The sequence below is a fragment of the Hylobates moloch genome, unplaced genomic scaffold, assembly GCF_009828535.3.
Source record: "Hylobates moloch isolate HMO894 unplaced genomic scaffold, HMol_V3 SCAFFOLD_1, whole genome shotgun sequence".
In the NCBI taxonomy this organism is placed as follows: Eukaryota; Metazoa; Chordata; class Mammalia; order Primates; family Hylobatidae; genus Hylobates; species Hylobates moloch.
In genome coordinates, this window is record NW_026652276.1 from 40394609 (window position 1) to 40413296 (window position 18688).

General features: G+C 44.2%; 1 protein-coding gene across 2 annotated transcripts in view; it reads left to right on the top strand.

Moving 5' to 3' along the window:
* Window positions 1-1105: 1105 nt before the first annotated feature.
* Window positions 1106-18688, top strand: part of MPP4 (MAGUK p55 scaffold protein 4) — a 48162-nt gene continuing 30579 nt past the window's right edge. For both annotated transcript variants that reach the window (XM_032754945.2, XM_058439693.1), the window contains exons 1-9: window positions 1106-1379; window positions 2225-2346; window positions 4976-5053; window positions 7851-7931; window positions 9164-9295; window positions 10002-10083; window positions 12154-12239; window positions 13747-13818; window positions 14572-14768. In XM_032754945.2, coding sequence (XP_032610836.1) covers window positions 1301-1379; window positions 2225-2346; window positions 4976-5053; window positions 7851-7931; window positions 9164-9295; window positions 10002-10083; window positions 12154-12239; window positions 13747-13818; window positions 14572-14768 — 929 coding nt within the window. In that variant the 5' untranslated portion in view covers window positions 1106-1300. The remainder of the gene's footprint in view (window positions 1380-2224; window positions 2347-4975; window positions 5054-7850; window positions 7932-9163; window positions 9296-10001; window positions 10084-12153; window positions 12240-13746; window positions 13819-14571; window positions 14769-18688) is intronic.

Sequence of the window (18688 nt, forward strand, 5' to 3'; positions counted from 1 at the left end):
TTGCCCATGTTTTCTTAATCCCTTCCTCCCCTACGCTGCTGGCTGAAATGTAGATGTGATGGCTGGAGCTGCAGCTGCCATCTTGGAGCAGGTAGACAGAACCATACTGCACCCTAGGGTGGCAGAGCAGTGGCTGGAAGGAACCTATTCCCTGAGGACTTCATGGAGCAAGGCTGCCCTATTAGCCCTGGATTCTCTTTGTCTCTGAACTTTCACATGAACAAGATATAAACTACTCTGCTAAGCCAAAATTATTCTGGGTTTCTACTTCTTGAAACTAAATCTACCTAAAGCAATATCAAAAATAAACATTAAAATAAGCATTTCAAACTAGTTTTCAAAGACTGGTATTAAATCTGATAGGGTTAAGAAAACTGTCTAGGCCAGGTGCGTTGGCTCACACCTATAATCCCAGCACTTAGAGAAGCCAAGGTGGAAAGATTGCCCAGAAGTTGGAGACCAGCCTGGGCAACATAGTGAGACCCCATCTCTACAAGAAGTTAAAAATTAGCCGGGTGTGGTGGCACATGCCTGAGGCTGAGGTGGGAGGATCATTTGAACCTAAGAGGTTGAGGGTGCATGATCATGAGCCGTGATCACGCCACTACACTCCAGCCTGAGCAACAGAGTGAGACCCTGTCTCAAAAAAAAAAGGGAAAAAGAAAACTGTCTAGGCTCTATACAGATTGTAGGATTGAGCCAGGACAGCACTCTAGAAACAAAACAAAACAAAAGATTGTTACGCTGTTGTCTCTAAATTCTAAGAGTGCCTCAGTAATAACCCGTAATTCTTGCAATTGTGACCAGACCAGCTAGTTCTTCCATGAAGAACTATAAGGTGCAGTGAGAGGAAATGGGGCACCTGAGTGGAGCTGGTCCACGGAAGACTTTTCTGAGCTCTAATGACGTTAGGTAAAGTCAACTGGGTAAAGAGGTGGAAGATAAATATAATATTTGTCATTTACTTTTTAAAAGTGGGTGGAGGTGGTTTCTAGGAAATCAATTCTTCTCAAAGGCTAAAATTTTTTTTTAAACATGGAGTTAGGGGGAGCATTTTATGCAATAGTCGTTTTCTCTTTCACGCCGCTGGTGATGGTTAAGAGTGGGCACAACGGGGGAAGACTGTTTCATTTGATGTGTACCCCAGTGTGTAGCACAGGCCTGGCTTGCTGAGGAAATGCTATTGAAAATATATTCCAGAGTGCTGAGAGCTGGTGGCCAGTGAGACTGAGTGAGCTGTGTGCCGTGTATTGATCCGCTTCCTAGTCCTGAATTCCTTTTAGAAGCTCCGGCAGGGAGGATGATACAGTCAGACAAAGGAGCAGATCCACCAGACAAGAAGGACATGAAGCTTTCTACAGCCACCAATCCGCAGAATGGTATGTGTCACCAGGGCTCCTTTTCTAGACCAGAAAGTAATATCACCTCTGACATGTGATCAAATGAATAGGCAGAAATCCTGACAGACTTACTGTGATCCCTATGAGGATCTTGTACATTTTTGGTTGCACTACTGCCCTACCAGTGATAACTTTAAGAGCAAATTTCAAGCCAGAAAGGAAATAAACAGACATGGTGGATTCAAAACCTTTTTTTTCCTTACCTGACAATGTTTTATGTAAAACTTAGAACTTCTTAAGTTGTTCACATTCAGAATATCACTGCAACACTATGAAAATACTGTAAAAAATAGAATATTCACTAAAATCTGTTTAGACCCTTTAATCAGGAGAATACTGAGCTTTGCATTAAAAATCTATTGGGAGTTAGAATTTTTCAATATCACTCTCAATAAGAATTTTTTGAGAGGATGAAATGACTCTTATGTTTGAGTTAGAGAAAGAGGATACAGAACACAACTAGATAATTTTGGGATAAACGACAGGCTGGTAAGATGGCGGAGGGGGAAGCAATCATTTTCCTTTCATGACATCTTACATCTGCACATCACAATCTATTATTTTACTCAGTGTTAAGAACAACACTATGACAAAGCTAGCACCTTCTCATCTTGGGCAAAGAAACTGGGTTTTGGATAGTTATGTGACTTTGCGACGTTCGCAAAGTAAGAGATGGAACAGGGTTTGAAGTCCGATCTTTTGGCCTGAGATCCAGTGTCATTTCCACTCCTGGTGAGACCCCATGGCATGCCCCAGCTGTCTGAGTTGCCTTTCACATTTACACCCGCACCTGCCACCCAATCTCTGCTCTCTTCCTTTCCTAGGCCTCTCCCAGATCCTGAGGCTTGTGCTGCAAGAGCTGAGTCTGTTCTACAGCAGAGACGTGAATGGAGTGTGTCTCTTGTACGATCTCCTCCACTCGCCGTGGCTTCAGGCTCTGCTGAAGGTGAGTGCTGCTTTGCTCGGAAGCCTTTGCTTGCTGAAGGGGTTGTGGGGAGTGTGTAGAAAATGACAGTTTCAGTCCATTCAGGCTGGATAGCTGAATAGTTGATAAACAACAGAAATTGATATCTCACAGTTCGGTAGGCCAGGAAGTCCAAAATCCAGTCGGCAGCAGATTCAGTGTTTTTTGAGGGCTCCCTCTCTGGTTCATAAATGGTACCTTCTTGCTATGTCCTCACATAGTGGAAGGGGCTAGCCAGCTCTCTGGGGTCTCTTGTATAAGGGCGTTAATTCCCTATTCATGAGGGCAGAGCCCTGATGACCTATCAGCTCCCAAAGACCTTACCTTTTTTTTTTTGAGACAGTGTCTCACTCTGTTGCCCAGGCTGCAATGCGCTGGCCTGACCTCAACTCACTGTAACCTCCGCCTCCCGGCTTCAAGCGATTCTCCTGCCTCAGCCTCCTGAGTAGCTGGGATTACAGGCACCCACCACCATACTTGGCTAATTTTTGTAGTTTTAGTAGAGATGGGGTTTCACCATGTTGGCCAGGCTGGTCTCAAACTTCTGACCTCAGGTGATCTGTCTGGCTCAGCTTCCCAAAGTGCTGCGATTATGGGCGTGAGCCACAGCACCCAGCCAGCCTTACCTTTTAATATCATCACCTTGGGATGAGGATTTTAACATACGCATTTTGGAAGTACACATTCAGATCATAGCAACTACTTACCCAATGGTGTCATTTATCAACTGGTAGGAAATTTCAACTTGGAAAAAGTTCTTAGAAGGCAACTATCAGAGAAGAGCTACACAAACTTCTAAGCTTAGGAAGGAATTAACTTAGGTGGAGAAGAATATGGTAGTCCCTTCCTTTTCTCCCCACAGCTCTTTTTCTTCCAGAGGCCCCCTGGAATCACAAAACAGCCACCACAATGGTCATTGGCAACACTTTATCAGCTGGCTACAACCGTTTGCCCTTGCAGCAACCCTGGATATATAAAAGTGCTTTAAAAAAGTATTCCTATTTGTTTGTTAAAGTTAGAAAGTAAAATATCTACAGTTGTGTTTAGGTACCCTAAAGTTTCTTATTCTAAAGTTTCTTCTGGCCCAGTGTGATGGCTCATGCCTGTAATCCCAACATTTTGGGAGGCCGAGGCGGGTGGATCACCTGAGGTCAGGAGGTTGAGACCAGCCTGGCCAACATGGCAAAACCCTGTCTCTACTAAAAATACAAAAAATTAGCCACGTGCAGTGGCACGCACCTGTAATCTCAGCTACTCTGGGAGGTGAGGCATGAGAATAGCTTAAACCTGGGGGGCAGAGGTTGTAGTGAGCCAAGATTGAGCCACTGCACCTGGGTGACACAGAAAGCCTCCATCTCAAAATAAATAAATAAAATAGAATAAAGTTTATTCTTTTTTAATTTGGCTGAAATTCCATGCACTATACAATAGCATCTAATAGATAGTAGAAAAATAGCATCTACTATCTAGTAGATGCCACTACTATAATTTTGTTGTTCTGAACAAGTGTTATTATTAAGAGAGATCCTTTTGAAGTTATTTTTTGGGATGTGGGTATTTCCTTCACTTAAGTGTGAAATGTGGTCTGTCTTATAGTGCATGTTAATATTATACAATAAAAGTGGCAACATCTTTGGCATGAACGAAGAAGTACTCCTCCCAGCACTTGTTATAAAACACCTGATTTCTATCAGGCATTTTCCCACAGGATCAGCTAAGCTAGGAGTTTTAATTTCATCACGGGCATTGCCTTTGCTCACCACTGCTAGGCCCTTGGTGAGTCATCTAATCAGCCTTCATCACTTCCAGGTAAACTTGAATGCGGGCCCTGAGATAGAGCAGGGAAGTAGCATCGTCACTAATCTGGATAGAAAAGACTGGGGGGCTCAGCTGGCCCCTTGGGCCTTATTTCTTCATCTGTAAGACAAAACTCCTAAAATAAGATCGAGGGGTGCACTGCAGAGCTAGGCAGGCTTTGGTGTCCTCAGCCCAACCCTAGATCTTGGTATGGAAAAAAATTCCCAAGGGTATGCAGAGATGAAGTTGGAATTTTAAAAAATGAACTTGTACTGCAGAATTAGGAGAGGAATGGGGACAGCCCCAAAGTGCAAAGCAGAGTACAGAGAAGCGTTTGTAGCATGCCCGCCTCTTATTCAGAACCTTCAGTGGCCCTGAGCCACACAGCTCCACATGCTGCACAGGCGCCCAACACAGGGGTCCTCACAGGTGTCTGGTCCTAAAGGGCCCCTCCTTTAAGATGCTCCTTTATACATCATCTACAAATCTCCATTGGTTTCAGCCCCGGACACCCTACCCTCACTCCTTTTAACAAGATTAAATGTTTGAATTTCTTTTTATTACTGAAATGCTTGGGGAAGATCAATTTCCCAATGGCAGCCAATAATTAAGCTTTTGAAGCATTGGGGCCATCAAACTCAAGTTCATTTCTCTTTGGCAACTAGAGACACAACTTACTAAACACCAACACACACCATGCTGTGCAGCCATTGGTGCAGTTGCCTGGGGTGTTTCATCCCTTTGAGAGTCTTAAATCCAAAATGGCAATAGTCATATTATCAATATCAATTCCCCCTCCCTTGTCCTTCTGCAGATTTATGACTGCCTCCAGGAATTTAAAGAAAAGAAACTAGTTCCTGCCACACCACATGCACAGGTGCTATCCTGTGAGGTAAGGAGATTTTATTCCACAGGATAGTAGAGCTCTGATGTGGTGCCATTTTACCCACATTGCTAGTTCAAATGAATTAAAGGTTCTAAGGAAAAGTTTTATTGATGACTATGCATCTAATAAATGTTTTTAATTGAACTTTAATATAAGGAAGAACATTGGCTGGATATCTCCCCAAATTAAAACACTCCCCACCACCACCTACATCATTTTTAGCATGTGTCCATTTCTTTCTTTTTTCCTAAATCTTGTACTCTATTTGCCCTTCATAAACAGGGTAATGTTATAGTAATAATTCTCGGATTTATATCTCTAGCCTGGAGACTTCCCTAAATTCCAGTCTCAAATATCCAACCGCCTCCTCTCCATCTTACTTGGATGTCTAATGGACTCCTCCAAGTTCACATGTTCCAAACTGAGCTCCCGATCTTCCCCACCTGCCGATCACCCCACCCACTCTTCTGGGAGCCTTTTCTATCTCAGAAATGACACCTGTGTTCTTGCAGTGCTCAGGCCAGAATCTTAGGGGTCATTTTGACTCTCTTTTTCTGATACCTCACACCCAATCAGAAAGCAAATCCTCTCAGCTCTACTTTCAATATATATCCAGGATCTCACCAAAATATATCCAGGATCTCACCACCCCATACCATCATCATCATCTCTTACATAGATAATTGCAAAATTGCCTCCTACCTGGTCTCCTGTGTCCACTCTTGCTCCTCTGTAGTCTACTCGCAATGCAGCAACCGAAGATACCCTCTTTGAAAGCAAGTCAAATCATATCACTTCCTCCCTAACACTCAAACCCTTCAAATGACTTCCCATCTCAGAGTAAACACCAAAGTTCCTTTTTTTTTTGATACAGAGTCTTGCTCTGTCACCCAGACTACAGTGCAGTGGCATGATCTCTGCTCACTGCAACCTCTTGCCTCCTGGGTTCAAGCAATTCTCATGCCTCAGCCTCCCGAGTTGCTAGGACCACAGGAACCCACTACACCTGGCTAATTTTTGTATTTTTGGTAGAGACGGGGTTTCACCATGTTGGCCAGGCTGGTCTCAAACTCCTGACCCTAAGCCATCCGCCCACCTTGGCCTCCCAGAGTGCTGGGATTACAGGTGTGAGCCACCACACCTGGCCTAAACACCAAAGTTCTTACATAGCTGAACACAATCAAGCTGCTGTTACCTCTTTGACTTCACACGCAATGCTTTCTCCATTCACTCTGCTCCAGCCACATTGACCCCTTGTTGTTTAAATTCATCAGGCTGGGTGCAGTTGCTCATGCCTATAATCCCAGCACTTTGGGAGCCTGAGGCAGGCTGATCACTTGAGCCCAGGAGTTCATGACCAGCCTGGCCAACATAGCGAAACCCCACCTCTACTAAAAATACAACAACAACAACAAAAATTAGCTGGGCATTGTGGTGCATGCCTGTAATGCCAGCTACCTGGGAGGCATGAAAATTGCTTGAACCCAGGAAGTAGAGGTTGCAGTGAGCCGAGATCACACCACTGCACTCCAGCCTGGGTGACAAGTGAGACTGTCTCAAAAAACAAACAAACAAACCCAAAAAACAAATCATCAGGTATGCTTCTGCCTGTGGCCCTTTGCACTTGCCATTCCTTATGTCAGCAATGCTCTTGCCCAGATATATACCTGATTTGTCCCTCATCTCCTTCCAGTCTCCACTCAAATGCCACCTTCTCAGTGAGGCTTTTCCTGGTCACCTATCTAAAATTGTATCCCCTCCTAGCACTCCCTAGCCAGCTTCCCTGGTTTATTTTTCTTCTTAACACTTGTCACCATCAAACAAAACTATTTTACTTACACTTTTCATTTGTTGTCTGTGTCTCCTCCCTAGAATGTAAACTCCGTGAGAATGGAGATTTTTGTCAGCCACTGCTGTTTTTGCATCACCTAAAACAGTTTCTAGCACATAGTAGTGTTCAATAAATATTTGTCGAATGAATGAATAAATATAATCCATTTTATTATTTGTTGCCCAAACCATATTAAAAGAAACAGCAAAAAAGAAAGAAAAAACTTCTACTCTCAATTCCAGTAATCAACAACTCAAATTGTTCTCAGTTGTCCACAGGAAAAGCACATATATAATATTTTATTCAGTTGAAATCCCAGTGAATGGAGGTAAACCTTTGTAAACTGCTTGTTTTCACTTGACTGTAGGTAATGGGGCTGACTAAAGTCTTGAAAGGTCTTATGTCCTCTGAAAGCAGGTCTACACCTAAACCACAGCAGAGAGATCAGAATTTTTTTCTGCTTAGCACTTTTTTATTGTAACAAGCATTAAAATTGCTAATCAACTGATACTCTAAAAGAGAAATTATGATTTCCATTTTCTATTTGAAGAATGGAGCATCCCATGGGATTAAGCTCTTTGAGTTCCCCAGGTACGTTCCTAGAGAAACTCATACAGCTTCATAAGCCTGCAAAGCATTGACATCAGCCAACAGCTATTATATTTTAGAGGCACTAGAGGAAAAGTGCCTTGGTTCATATGCTGTTACCAAATTGGTACATCCTCCGTGCCTGTGTGCCAGGACTGGGGCATTGGGTTTAGATCCATCTCAAATCTTGAATTCTATTTGCTATATTAAAGTAGCAATTTTAATGAATAAAGAAGGATGGTAGGCTTTAATGGATGGCTTTAAAGATGAAAAAGAAGGCTCTAATAATAGCTTTGTAAAGGTCAATATCATGTTAGTATATATGTTATCCAGCCTGGGTGAGTTTTTTTTTAATTTTATAATGTATGCTTTTCCATGAACCAGGTAGTGGAGTTATTACGTGAAACTCCTACTTCCCCTGAGATCCAAGAGCTGAGACAAATGCTCCAGGCTCCACACTTTAAGGCAAGTGCCTGCTAAAATAGAAAAGATGTCCCCATCTGGCACATAGACAAAGAAGAAATATATGTGATGGAAAATGTTCTCTCTGAATAGATGTTCTATTACTGTACACGGGTACTGACCAACAGATTGTACTTAAATATGTGGGACTCAGATGTGAGTAGCTCAATGTTGTCAATCATGCAGTCAAGCCTGCTGTGTTTGTGAGGAGGCATCCAGAACTTTCCATGGTGCTTTGTTTCCCCTACAAAGCTATTGCCCATCTAAAAATCTTGAGTAGCAAACAGGGAACATTCTAGTTATAGAGGAATACCTCCATGCTTCCTTTCCAAAGTGGGACTATTTTGAGTTTTAGATAATGTGTGTGTATTTGGAAGATACAGTATAATGACGATTATCCCTGTGAGAGGGTTTATGAAGAACATTTGATTGCAGAACAGAAACCTATCTCTTAGTACTTACAGATTTGAGACCAATTTATCAATAAATTAGAACTTTAAGACAATGTCTGCATTTGGAGTGCTGAAATTTATCAGTCAAAAGTTATAATTCACAACACAACCACCAGTCATCAAATATCCTCAAGGGCACACACTACTTAGAGAATTTTCTGAGTTCCAACTAAATTCTGTCTACCAATCTCAGTCAGGGAGGCAGAGTGACAGCTTCTTCACCCCGTGAAATGAAGAATTTAACCTAGTGGGCTAGTCAAAGAAACTCTTTGATCATACCCTATGATCATACCCTATGATCAAAGAGTTTGATCATATGAACTTCTCATTCTGTACCACATGAGCCCTTGAGTGTTACTAACAAATTAAACCAGCAAGATATTTTGATTGCTGCCCTTCATTCTACCTTAATTAGGGAAACTATTATAAAAGTTGTTTTGTAGTTCAAACTCCACAGGGGCATCACAGATTACATGGGCTGCCAGGAAATAAGAATGTCGTGGCATAATACATTTTAGCAGAAATGAAAGAGTGTATTGTGCATTGCTTAACCTGTCTGTGCCTTATTTCCTTATCTGCAAATTGAGGACAATTAATGTACCTACCTCATAGAATTATTGTGAAGATTGGGTTAATTCATATAAAATGCTTCGCACTGTGTCTGGCATGTCTATATTGGTGTTTGTTGTTGTTGCTGTGTCTTAGATAGTATCGGGTCACTATCTTCTAGAGGGGTTTGGCCCATGTGTGACATTTGCTCACCTTTTCCTTCCCTGTGCCCAGGCCTTGCTCAGTGCCCATGACACGATAGCTCAGAAAGATTTTGAACCCCTTCTCCCTCCATTGCCAGACAATATCCCTGAGAGTGAGGAAGCAATGAGGATTGTTTGTTTGGTGAAAAACCAACAGCCCCTGGTAAGGAAATCATTTTTTATCTTTCCATTTAGGATATGCTTAGGTTAATTGTGAACCAAATTATATCTAGTGGTTACTTGGGCAGTAGTCTTGCCTGCGATCACATATACAGTGATAATAACGGCTGTCAACTCTACAAGTTTTGCCTGTGGTTTCAAACATATTACATGTCATAGTATTTTCTCTAAGGAAAGATTTCAGCTTAGTGTTTTTCTTTTGTGAAAAGTAAGATGAGATTTATAAGACATTTTTGTGAGAAATAAGACATATGTTTTATTTTAATATTTGGCTTTCTGACCTATGCATGTATTTCACTCAATTCCATTGCATTTGCCCATTTCCTCCTATATTAATGAGAAGCTAAGGAAGGCATTAATTTAGTTTTCTAAGAACAGTCCCTCTAATTAGGTTTTAATTGTGGGAGGTTTCTGTATCTTTGGAAGAATCTAAATATTCTTTTATGTCTATGTGATTGAAACGAGACCCCAGGAAGCCAAAGTCGAATGGCCTTTCCTTTTTGATGGCATGCTATGACTGACAGGCCACAGGGCACTGTGTGGCCCCTCTGTCCCTGGTTGCCTGAATAGCCTTGTTTGAAAAACCAGAGCTGCATTGATTGAAAGACCAGAACTGCATTGATTGAGGGAAGCCACCTGGAAAATGGTCATGTTAGGTAACAGAGGAATCTCGTCTATTCTCTTTTCAGGGAGCCACCATCAAGCGCCACGAGATGACAGGGGACATCTTGGTGGCCAGGGTCATCCACGGTGGCCTGGCGGAGAGAAGTGGTAAGCTGGAGCAGCTGGGATTGAGAGTTACCAGAAAAACAGGAAACCCTTGCTCTGTCGCCTAGGCTGGAGTGCAGTGGCGTGATCTCAGCTCACTGCAAGCTCCACCTCTGGGGTTCGCCATTCTCCTGCCTCAGCCTCCCAAGTAGCTGGGATTACAGGAGCCCGCCACCACGCCCGGCTAATTTTTTGTATTTTTAGTAGAGGCAGGGTTTCACTGCGTTAGCCAAGATGGTCTCAATCTCCCAACGTCGTGATCTGCCCACCTCAGCCTCCCAAAGTGCTGGGACTACAGGCATGAGCCACGCACTTGGCCTGAGAAATCCCTCTTTCCTAACTTGGGTCAGGGCTTTAGTAAGTTCCATTTCTTGGATAAAGCAGTAAATAAAGAAGAAACAAATATTCCAGAGAAATCTTACTCCTCTCCTTTAATGAGTCCTTCCCATTCTAGGTACCACATTAAAGTCTCTCAGTTTACATTCTCATGGCAACCTCAAAGGTAACTATTATCATGCCATTGTATAGATGAGAAAACTGAGGCTCAAAGAGATTGTGAAACTAACTTGCTCAAAGTTACACCATTTGAGTCAGGATTCAAGCTGCCTAGCTCTATATTCCCAACTTTTTCTCTGCACTTTGTCCTTCTACTTTCAGAAAGGCATAGCTCTTTCCCATCTTGAAATGCCTTTTGCTCACACTTTCAACCAGTTAACCAGATTTTCATCCTTTCACTGCTGTTCTTTTAAAAACTTTTTTTTTTTTTTTTTTTTTTGAGACAGGGTCTTACTCTGTTGCTCAGGCTGGAGTGCAGTGGTATGATCATGACTCACTGCAGCCTCAACTTCCTGGGCTCAAGCAATCCTTCCACCTCAGCCCCCAAGTAGCTGGGACCACTGGTGCACACTACCATGCCCAGCCAATTTTTCTATTTTTTGTTTAGATAGGGTCTCACTATGTTGCCCAGGCTGGTGTCAACCTCCTGGGCTCAAGCAATCCTCCTGCCTTGGCCTCCCAGAGCGTTGGGATTACAGGCATGAGCCACCACACCTGGCTACTGTTGTGCTTCTGAAATGAGTGGTTCTATACCTGTTATGCATCGTCACTACCCCGAAGCCCTAAAACCTGGCGCATGCTTTATACTTCAACATTCTCATTGTAAATACCAAGAATTTCCTAGTTGCTAAGTCCATCATTGGCCCTTCCTTCCTCCTCAGTATCTTTTTTTTTTTTTGAGACAGAGTCTCAGTCTGTCACCTAGGCTGGAGTACAGTGGGGCAATCACAGCTCATTGCAACCTCTGCCTCCCAAGTTCAAGCAATTCTCCTGCCTCAGCCTCCGAAGTAGCTGGGATTACAGGCATGTACCACCACCCCCAGCTAATTTTTTTTTTGTATTGTTAGTAGAGACAGAGTGTTGTCATGTTGGCAAGGCTGGTCTTGAACTTCTGGCCTCAAGTGGTCCACCCACCTTGGCCTCCCAAAGTGCTAGGATTATAGGCATGAGCCACCGTGCCTGGCCCCTCCTCAGTTTTATTTCCACTTCTTGACCACATCTGATGCTGGTGACACCTTTCTTGAATTTTTTTCATCCTTGGTTTCTGTTCTGTGACATCATTCTGCTTCTTCTCTCAACTATCTGACAACTCTACTGTTTTACCTCACATTTCTCAAGTCTTCACTTAAACCCCAAGTTTCTCCACATTTTCTCTTGAAGAATACCTACCCCATTTCCTTTTGGTCATTGACTTATGACCCTGACATCTTTGGTTTTAGTGCTATTTTCTTACCAGTGTTCTGGTTCCATTTTACAACATCAGACTAGCAAAAATAAAAATATTACCATAAGTCAATTCCACGTATTTGTGATGAGGTAGAAAAATGGACTGCTCACACATTTCTGGGGGTGATGTAAGTTGGAATAACCAGCTTTCTTTTCTATTATTATTTTATATTAAACATTTTTAGAGCATGCTTGGGTTAGTGAGTTTGTTAAATAGCTATTGAGGTAGCTACTGCTATTTTTATCCTACTTCTTTGTATCTTTCTGTGTTTTGTGTTACTGTCTGCCTAGGGTTGCTATATGCTGGAGACAAACTGGTAGAAGTGAATGGAGTTTCAGTTGAGGGACTGGACCCCGAACAAGTGATCCATATTCTGGTAAATCTTCTTTTTGCCTTTTTGTTAATGACTTGGAGAAATGTCAAGGCTGAACTGGGACCATCAAGCCCACGTGTGTGCCCTGGGATGTACCGGGGACTCCAGTTCTCTTGACAGCTTTCTCCCTCCAGGCTCCCAGACCTTGTCTGTCACCCATGTCACTTGCTGACCCCCCACCCGAGAAGTTCTGGTCTTCGCTGGGAAACTTCCCTTCCCAAGCTGCTCCTTCCTCCTTCAGCCTCGGGAAGACTGGCAGGGCCCCCAGCCCAGCTCCCTCATCACCTGGGTTGCTCCATTGGAAACTGAGCCTGGGGTGGGCAGAGTGAGACTTTGTAGGAGAGTCGGAACCCGAGCAAACCACTCCTTCCCCCACTAACACTTTTCTACAGCTGAAATGTTCAACATCTTCCTTGAGGGCAGCTTTGGGGGAAGACAGGAGTCACCAGACAGCAGCATATAGGGAGGGGGACATCCTTGGTGGCCCTGCCACTATTCCTTGTGGTTGGAGCTAAGGATTGATAACCTGATTAATGAGCATTTGCTCTCCCTCAGGTTACTATTCCTGCCCTTCAAACCGTTCCCCAAATTGCAGTTCAGCTGTTAATAGCCATAGCAGCATGCCCCTCCCACCTCCCGCCATGCACAGCCCAGGTGTGGGGCCTGGGTTGATTACCGTATAGTATAGTGGATAGACCAGTGGTTCTCAAACTGAGTTCCTGCCAGGATTTCATAGCAGTGGCTTAGAGACTGAGGTGAGGAGTGGTGCTGTGAGACAAGCACCTAAATCCTTTGTAAGCCACTGCTGCAAGATTCTGTGTGGTATAGAAGGTGCTGCAAAGGAAGCTTGAAGTACTGGAAATCACAGATATGCATGGCTTCTACCCGCTGGTGCCAGCTGTGATGTTGCCGGGACAGTGGGATTATGAAATTCCTGAGTACAAACAGGGTCTTAATCTCTAGATGTTTAATGCCCATCACAGTGCGTGTAACAGGAGAATTCTTCCTTCCCCCAGTCTGAGAGCTCCCTATTTCCACCATTAGTTTGGAAGGTTGTCAGTTCTCCCAGAAAACTTAGGAGCCCCTCTTCTTCCCCATCAGACTGGGGTATCTGGTGTAGAAACAGGCATTCGGGAAATGCTTACTGAGTAAGGGAATAAAGAGGGAAAGTCAGATGGAGATCCCGTCTCTCCCCAGGGCCTGTGTGAGGAAGACCTTGCTGGATGGGGTGTTTCTGTTTCAGTGTAGGGTGGGGGGTCCCTGGAAGAGGCCACTTCAGTGTGGCTTTTAGCAGACCAGTGACCCCAGAACCCCACAGCAGGGCAGATGTAGGGGTAAATTGCTTCCTGATTTCCATTTCTGGATGGTGACAGCTGCAGAGCCCTTGTGAAAGGCTCTCGGGGGATGTCGCCATTAGACCTGGATACATTGCACTGTGACTCTGTCTACCGAGCCCCAATAACCCTGCTACCTCCATGACTGTCATCCTTTCTCCTCTCTCATTTTCCAGGCCATGTCTCGAGGCACAATCATGTTCAAGGTGGTTCCAGTCTCTGACCCTCCTGTGAATAGCCAGAAGATGGTAAGAATTTACTGAGCCTTCGGCCGGGCACGGTGGCTCACGCTTGTAATCCCAGCACTTTGGGAGGCCGAGGTGGGCGGATCACGAGGTCAGGAGATCGAGACCACGGTGAAACCCCGTCTCTACTAAAAATACAAAAAATTAGCCGGGTGTGGTGGCGGGCGCCTGTAGTTCCAGCTACTCGGAGAGGCTGAGGCAGGAGAATGGCGTGAACCCAGGAGGCGGAGCTTGCAGTGAGCCGAGATTGCGCCACTGCACTCCAGCCTGGGCGACAGAGCGAGACTCCATCTCAAAAAAAAAAAAAAAAAAAAGAATTTACTGAGCCTTCAGTCTCACACACAGTAGATCCCCAAGTAACAGCAACTAAATATGATGTGTAATAGTCCTATCCTTTGTACCGTGTTGGACCTGGGTTCAAGACTGTGTTGGATATTTTTCAATACTGATGGCCTGAAAAGCAAAATGAGTAAATGAGTACAGTACAAGGAGATAGGATACTAAGAAGTCAAGAAGCAACATAAAAAATCGTGAACATTTGAGCCTAAACTTCTCTAAGCTAAGAGATGCTTTTTATCATGGTACTTAGGCTCAGGAGGTGAGTTCTCTTTTTTGGAGAGGGTGGAGAGGAAAGATAGGAGTAGCAGGTAGAGGAGTGGGAGAAATGGTTTTAAGTCATGATGGCCCATGGGCAAGGGTTCTTCGGATGGCACCATTAGGCACCTTCTGATAGCGTCATTATGCACCTGCCATCAGGTGTACGTCCGTGCCATGACTGAGTACTGGCCCCAGGAGGATCCCGACATCCCCTGCATGGACGCTGGATTGCCTTTCCAGAAGGGGGACATCCTCCAGATTGTGGACCAGAATGATGCCCTCTGGTGGCAGGCCCGAAAAATCTCAGACCCTGCTACCTGCGCTGGGCTTGTCCCTTCTAACCACCTTCTGAAGAGGTAAGGAATGTCACCACTCCTGGACTCAGGGCTGAACCATCAGGAAACAAAATGTTTTTCATGGGCTTCTGTTACCACAGTTAAGATGAGATAAAGAGGGACAAGCAGATGAATGAACACACACACATTGGTTTATAAATCCAAATGTCAACTTATCGATAAACCCTAAGCATCTTAAATACCAAGGAGACGAGAATAATCATATCAGCTAAAAAACAGGGAAAAGTCTTGGGAAACTAAATTAAACTTTAAAAGTGCTATGGCCTGAATGTTTGTGTCCTCTCCAAAATTCATATGTTGAGACCTAATCCCCAATGCAATAGTATTAAGAGGCGAGGCCTTTAGCAGGTGGTTAGGTCATGAGCACTCTGCCCTCATGAATGGGATTAGTGCCCTTATAAAAGAGGCCTGAGGGAGCTTATTTGCCCCTTTCACCATGGGAGGACACAGCTAAAAGGTGCCATTTATGAGTCACGGAGCCGGCCCTCGCCAGACACTGCATCCACTGGCTCCTTGATCTTGGACTTCCCAGCTTTCAGAACTATGAGCAAATACATTTCTGTTGTTTATAAGTGACCCAGTTTACGGTACTTTGTTATAGCAGCCTGCACAGACTAAGACAGAAAAGGATTCATCTTTCAAGGCTGAGTTGAGACCTCAATTTCAACCCACCACCCTCACCTTATGCTACTGAGGTTTGACGAGCTACCAAGGGAGGGCGTGCAAATAGAAAGCAGCAGCAGTCCCAGGCTCAGCCACTGTTAAGAGATCAAGAAGAAAAAATGGAACCAGTAAAGGGTATTGAGAAGGAATGATCAATGAGGCAGAATGAAAATCAAGACTGTATGGGGTCCTCATCAGCTACATCACCTTCTGCTGAGAAGGCTGAGAATTGACCATTGGATTTAGCAGTATGACAGTCATTAGTGATCTTAATAAGAGCAATTTCAGTGGAGAAGTGGGGCCAAAATCCTCATTAGAGTGGGATTTGAAGAAATGGATGACAGTGAGCATAGGAAACTCTTTGAGACATTTTGGGATAAAGCAGAGCAGACCGATGGAGAAATAGCCAGAGGGGAGAGTGGAGTGGTGTGAGTGAAATTTTTAGATGGTGTAAGTAATAGGAGTCATCCACCAGAGGGAACATCTTGATGATAAGAGAGAAAGAGAAGAGAACTGCTGTTGTTGATGTCTTTGAGCAGGTGGAAGGAGATATGCTTTAGTATTCAAGAAGAGAGCTTGGCCTGACCTAGGATCATAAACAGCTCATCCATAGAAATGGTACCACGAGGGAAGATGGAGTATGGGGCACAGCTGAGGTTGGAGCATATGGCAGGCACTTGTGGAAGTTCTCTCCTGTTATTTTCTCAGCGAAATGAGAAACCATAAGCAGAGAGCAGGGTGGGGAAGGAGGCATTGGGAAGGAGAGAGCAGAAAGCTTGAAAAGTTTCCATGAGAGTTGGAGAGCAAACAAATTAGGTAAACATAGTGTGATCAGCATTAAGGGCCCTCTTAAGTTAAAGGTCATACATTTGAAGTGCTTCTGGGGTGCGGGTCTAGATTAGACAGAGGGTTGGATTTAACAGCAAATCAAGAGGGGGCCAAGGGACAGATTATAAGGATGGAGTGTGACATGTAAGCTGTTTAGGAGGGAGATGAGGAAACGAAGCAGGTGAGGATTGGTGAGAAGGAAGTAAGATCAATGGATTGCAGGTCTTTATGAGGTCAACGGTATATTGGGGCTGGGAAGATGGGAGGTGTTAGTAGGAGAAAGGGATGCTGGAAGTTAAAATTAAGGAGAGATTGCTGTTGTCGGTACTGATGAGGTCTTGGGTATGACAATGGGAGGCAGTGACTGAGGCTGAATGAGGGAAAGGTTATTGGAAAAGAGGAGATCAAGCACCCAATAGGCCAGGGTGCTGAGAGGGACATTTGTATGTGTGATAAAATCATTGAGAACTGTGACAGAACAGTGTTGAGACCTAGGAACGAGCAGGAGTGAGCTGGTGATGGCTACCAGAAAAGTAGTGGGATGATGTTCAAAGCTGGGGGCTCCTAGGGAAGAGGAAGAATAATCTTGAAATGGCAGTGAGAAGCAAGGGCACACCCCCCACCTGCAGGCCCAGTGGAAGGAAAGCTATACATGACGATGTGCTGGAGCCATCTGACACGAGCCATCTCTTCACACACCCACATTCAGTGAAGACAGGGTGGTAGCTTGAAATCAGCCACCGTGAGAGCATAAACACTGCAAAAATCAGCAGAGCCTCTGAGTTAGGGCTCCCGTCCCCCAGAGCTATTTCACCAGCACCCCACTGGGAGTGGGTGAGGAAACATCCCCCTCTTGAAGGCTGCAGGAGAAGCAGACCGCAGGGAGAGTTGGGCTGCAGTTAGAGCAAGAAGAAAGGGCTCAAAGAAGAGGCTGAGGTCTAAGAAAGTTTGCTGAAGATTTGCTGTGAGTTCCAGAGGGCGTGGGTGGGTGGCGGGGGTCTTATAGGGATTAAAGCACAGGGGATAAGGGGTGACCTGAGCTTGGGGGCTGAAGGACATGAACAGGGATAAAGGCCTAATGAGATTAGTCCTCATGGTTTCAGGTCAGAAAGTGGTGAGGAGGGTCTGGCAGGGGTCTTGCAAGGAGCACACAAAACCCAATTACGGGTTTACTGGGGGAGCACACAAATAAAGGATGATAGGAAGTTCTCATGCTGCTTTTAGTCATTGCCACATGAAAACCTAATATGAAAATAAGAAATTAAACAATTTCATTTAGAAGCAATATGTCAATAGCAGAGTCTACACAAATGTCTTGTTGGGGACAGAATGACGGAAGGCACCTCAGGTTCTCCTGAATCTCATTCAGAAAACCAGGAGGCACATTGGAGGCCTGGAGGAGGGTGTTGAGACTAAACCCACTGCCGCATCTGCACAAGAGGCTTGTCCCCAGCACAGGCTGATGTGGCTTTTGAGAAGTCAGTATCTCTGAGCCTCAATAAATGAGGTCTTTGATATCTACAAACAATTTTTCTCTCTTCCCACCTCTCCAACTTTGCTATGAGTAAAAATGAGCTGGGTATTTTGTAAAATACAGATTCCCCGGCTCTGCCCTCCCCTCCCTGAGGATCTGATTCCATAGATATGGACTGAGCCAGGAATATGCATCTTCACCAAGCACCTCAGGTGCTCAGGGTAAGTGGTATGAAGAGCAGCATTGTGCTTAGGAATAGAGAATGAGCACATAAAATATTTTTTAAGCTCTTTATAAGAGTGACAGATTTGAATGCAAGTAGCTGGGGGGTTTTGTTGTTGTTTTGCTTGTTTGTTTTTATTTTCAACAGGTAGAAAATTACATCTGATTTTAGAAAACTGTGAAAGAGTGAGGAGGAAGGCTTCTCCAAAAAGGGCATATTGGTGGAAAATAATACCCATCTAAAGGAGTTTGGAATGACTATATTGCAAATTGGGGGAGTTAGATGTTGATGGTTTGTGCCAGAGTAGCAAATATTTTTGGCAAGTGGACATGACTTTCCAGCGAGAGGCCCCATTCGCTGGAGTTTCCCCCAGAGGGAACATGTGAAGATGTACAGGATATCATTTTGTAAGAATGAAAAACCAGGAGCTCCCAGAGGAGAAAGACCAGGGTGAAGCCTAGAGAGGAAGCTGATAGAGAATGAGAGACACAGAGACAGAGATAGAGAGAGATCAGACTACCAGGTAATTAACCATGGAGTAACCAAGGGAAGGTACAGAAGGTTAAAAAACAGGAAACACAGATATTTAGAGAGCGCATCACCTAACTAGGAATCAAGAAACTTGGCTCTGGCCTGCATGTGCTGTGAATTAAAGTACCTTAATTATGCAGATCATGTTTCTGGAAGAATGCACAAGAAACTGAGCAGAAGGAAGGGAAGAAGCCTTACTTT